Here is a 1311-nt window from a genome sequence, read left to right as displayed (position 1 = left end):
CTACGTATATGGAATAACTGTTTTATAAAAGCAATAATCCCAGTGAAGCCGTAGTTTACAGTGAATTTAAAACAGCTAAGGGGTTTTTAGGGGTTTTCTAACAACGCCCCTTAGCTGTTATAAATTCACTGTAAACCACGGCTTCTTGGGGCTTATTGCTTTAGTTTATGATGTTGATTTGAGGATTGATATTTGTGTTTCAGGACGTTGGGCTTGCGTAGGCCTGCAATTTCCAGTATGGTGGGAGTTCTGCTCATTCTGGCCTTCACGTCTCATGTGTCTTATCTGACCTTTGTCAGTTTTGACTACGGGTACAACATGGCTGCCAACGCCACCATAGGTAAGTGTTGTGAAAACAGCAGTGTGTTTACATACATGATTCTACAGTGCCTATGATAAGCTGATAACGTGTAAGTTCATGTAAAAATGTCCTAAATGTTTTTTGTTGTTTTTGGAAAAGGCTATGGATGGATTGTATTTACTTAATATTTGTAATACTTGTATTTATCTTAATAAATGTTTCTGGGTTTCTTATTGTGTAAATGATTAATCAGTGTACTTTATTCCAAATAAAAACTGGGGATTGGTATTACACAGAATACAAAATATTGAGGTCTGACTTTTCACAATCCAGTCAATTCCCATTGAATAAAATCAAGTCATGACCTATATTTTTAATATCCTGTTTCATTCAGAAAAATATCCCGTTACTGGATTAAAATGAGTTTTGAATGCGGTTTCATATTGACTGTAATCAAAGCACAGTTAATTTATTGATCACTGTAGATCTTTGCATGTAAATGCCTGCATCAGTTGTTCTGTCAGCTTTGTAACATTTTTGACAGGATTTATCATTTCAAAATCTCATGTAACCATGGATAGATTTTCTTGCATTGTTTTCACAAAGTGCTTGTTTTTTGGTCATTTTTAAGCTTTTTGTTCTATGTTAATACACTCGGCTTTGTGTAAATACTAGGTCTACAGGTCTTCACTTGACATTTCAATTAAAAAAATTGAAAAAAAAAATAAAAAAAGGTTAATAAAATAACAAATAAGAAGGAAAAGGCATAAATGGTACACAGGAACTTGTATTATCCTAAACAATGATTTGTTTTATTATATTTACATTCTGGAATGATTAAGATTTTTTTAATGTTATTGAAAAGTCTCACATGCTCACCAATACTGCATTTATTTGATCAAAAATACAGTAAAAACAGTAATATTTAAATATTACTATTTAAAAATGATTGTGTATATAAGAATTTTTTTATCTCTCTATGTATGTGTATATATATATATATATATATA

At 31.1% G+C, this 1311-nt stretch overlaps 1 protein-coding gene across 1 annotated transcript in view; it reads left to right on the top strand.

The window, feature by feature from the left end:
* The window catches only part of LOC107694083 (post-GPI attachment to proteins factor 3), a 10680-nt gene that overhangs the window by 4791 nt on the left and 4578 nt on the right, over positions 1-1311 (top strand). The window contains exon 6 of the mRNA XM_016493678.1: positions 204-340. Coding sequence (XP_016349164.1) covers positions 204-340 — 137 coding nt within the window. The remainder of the gene's footprint in view (positions 1-203; positions 341-1311) is intronic.

The sequence above is a fragment of the Sinocyclocheilus anshuiensis genome, unplaced genomic scaffold (assembly GCF_001515605.1).
Source record: "Sinocyclocheilus anshuiensis isolate Anshui unplaced genomic scaffold, SAMN03320099.WGS_v1.1 scaffold2046, whole genome shotgun sequence".
Lineage (NCBI taxonomy): Eukaryota > Metazoa > Chordata > Actinopteri > Cypriniformes > Cyprinidae > Sinocyclocheilus > Sinocyclocheilus anshuiensis.
Note: the sequence above shows the minus strand (reverse complement) of the source record. Positions and strands in the feature narration are given on the sequence as shown.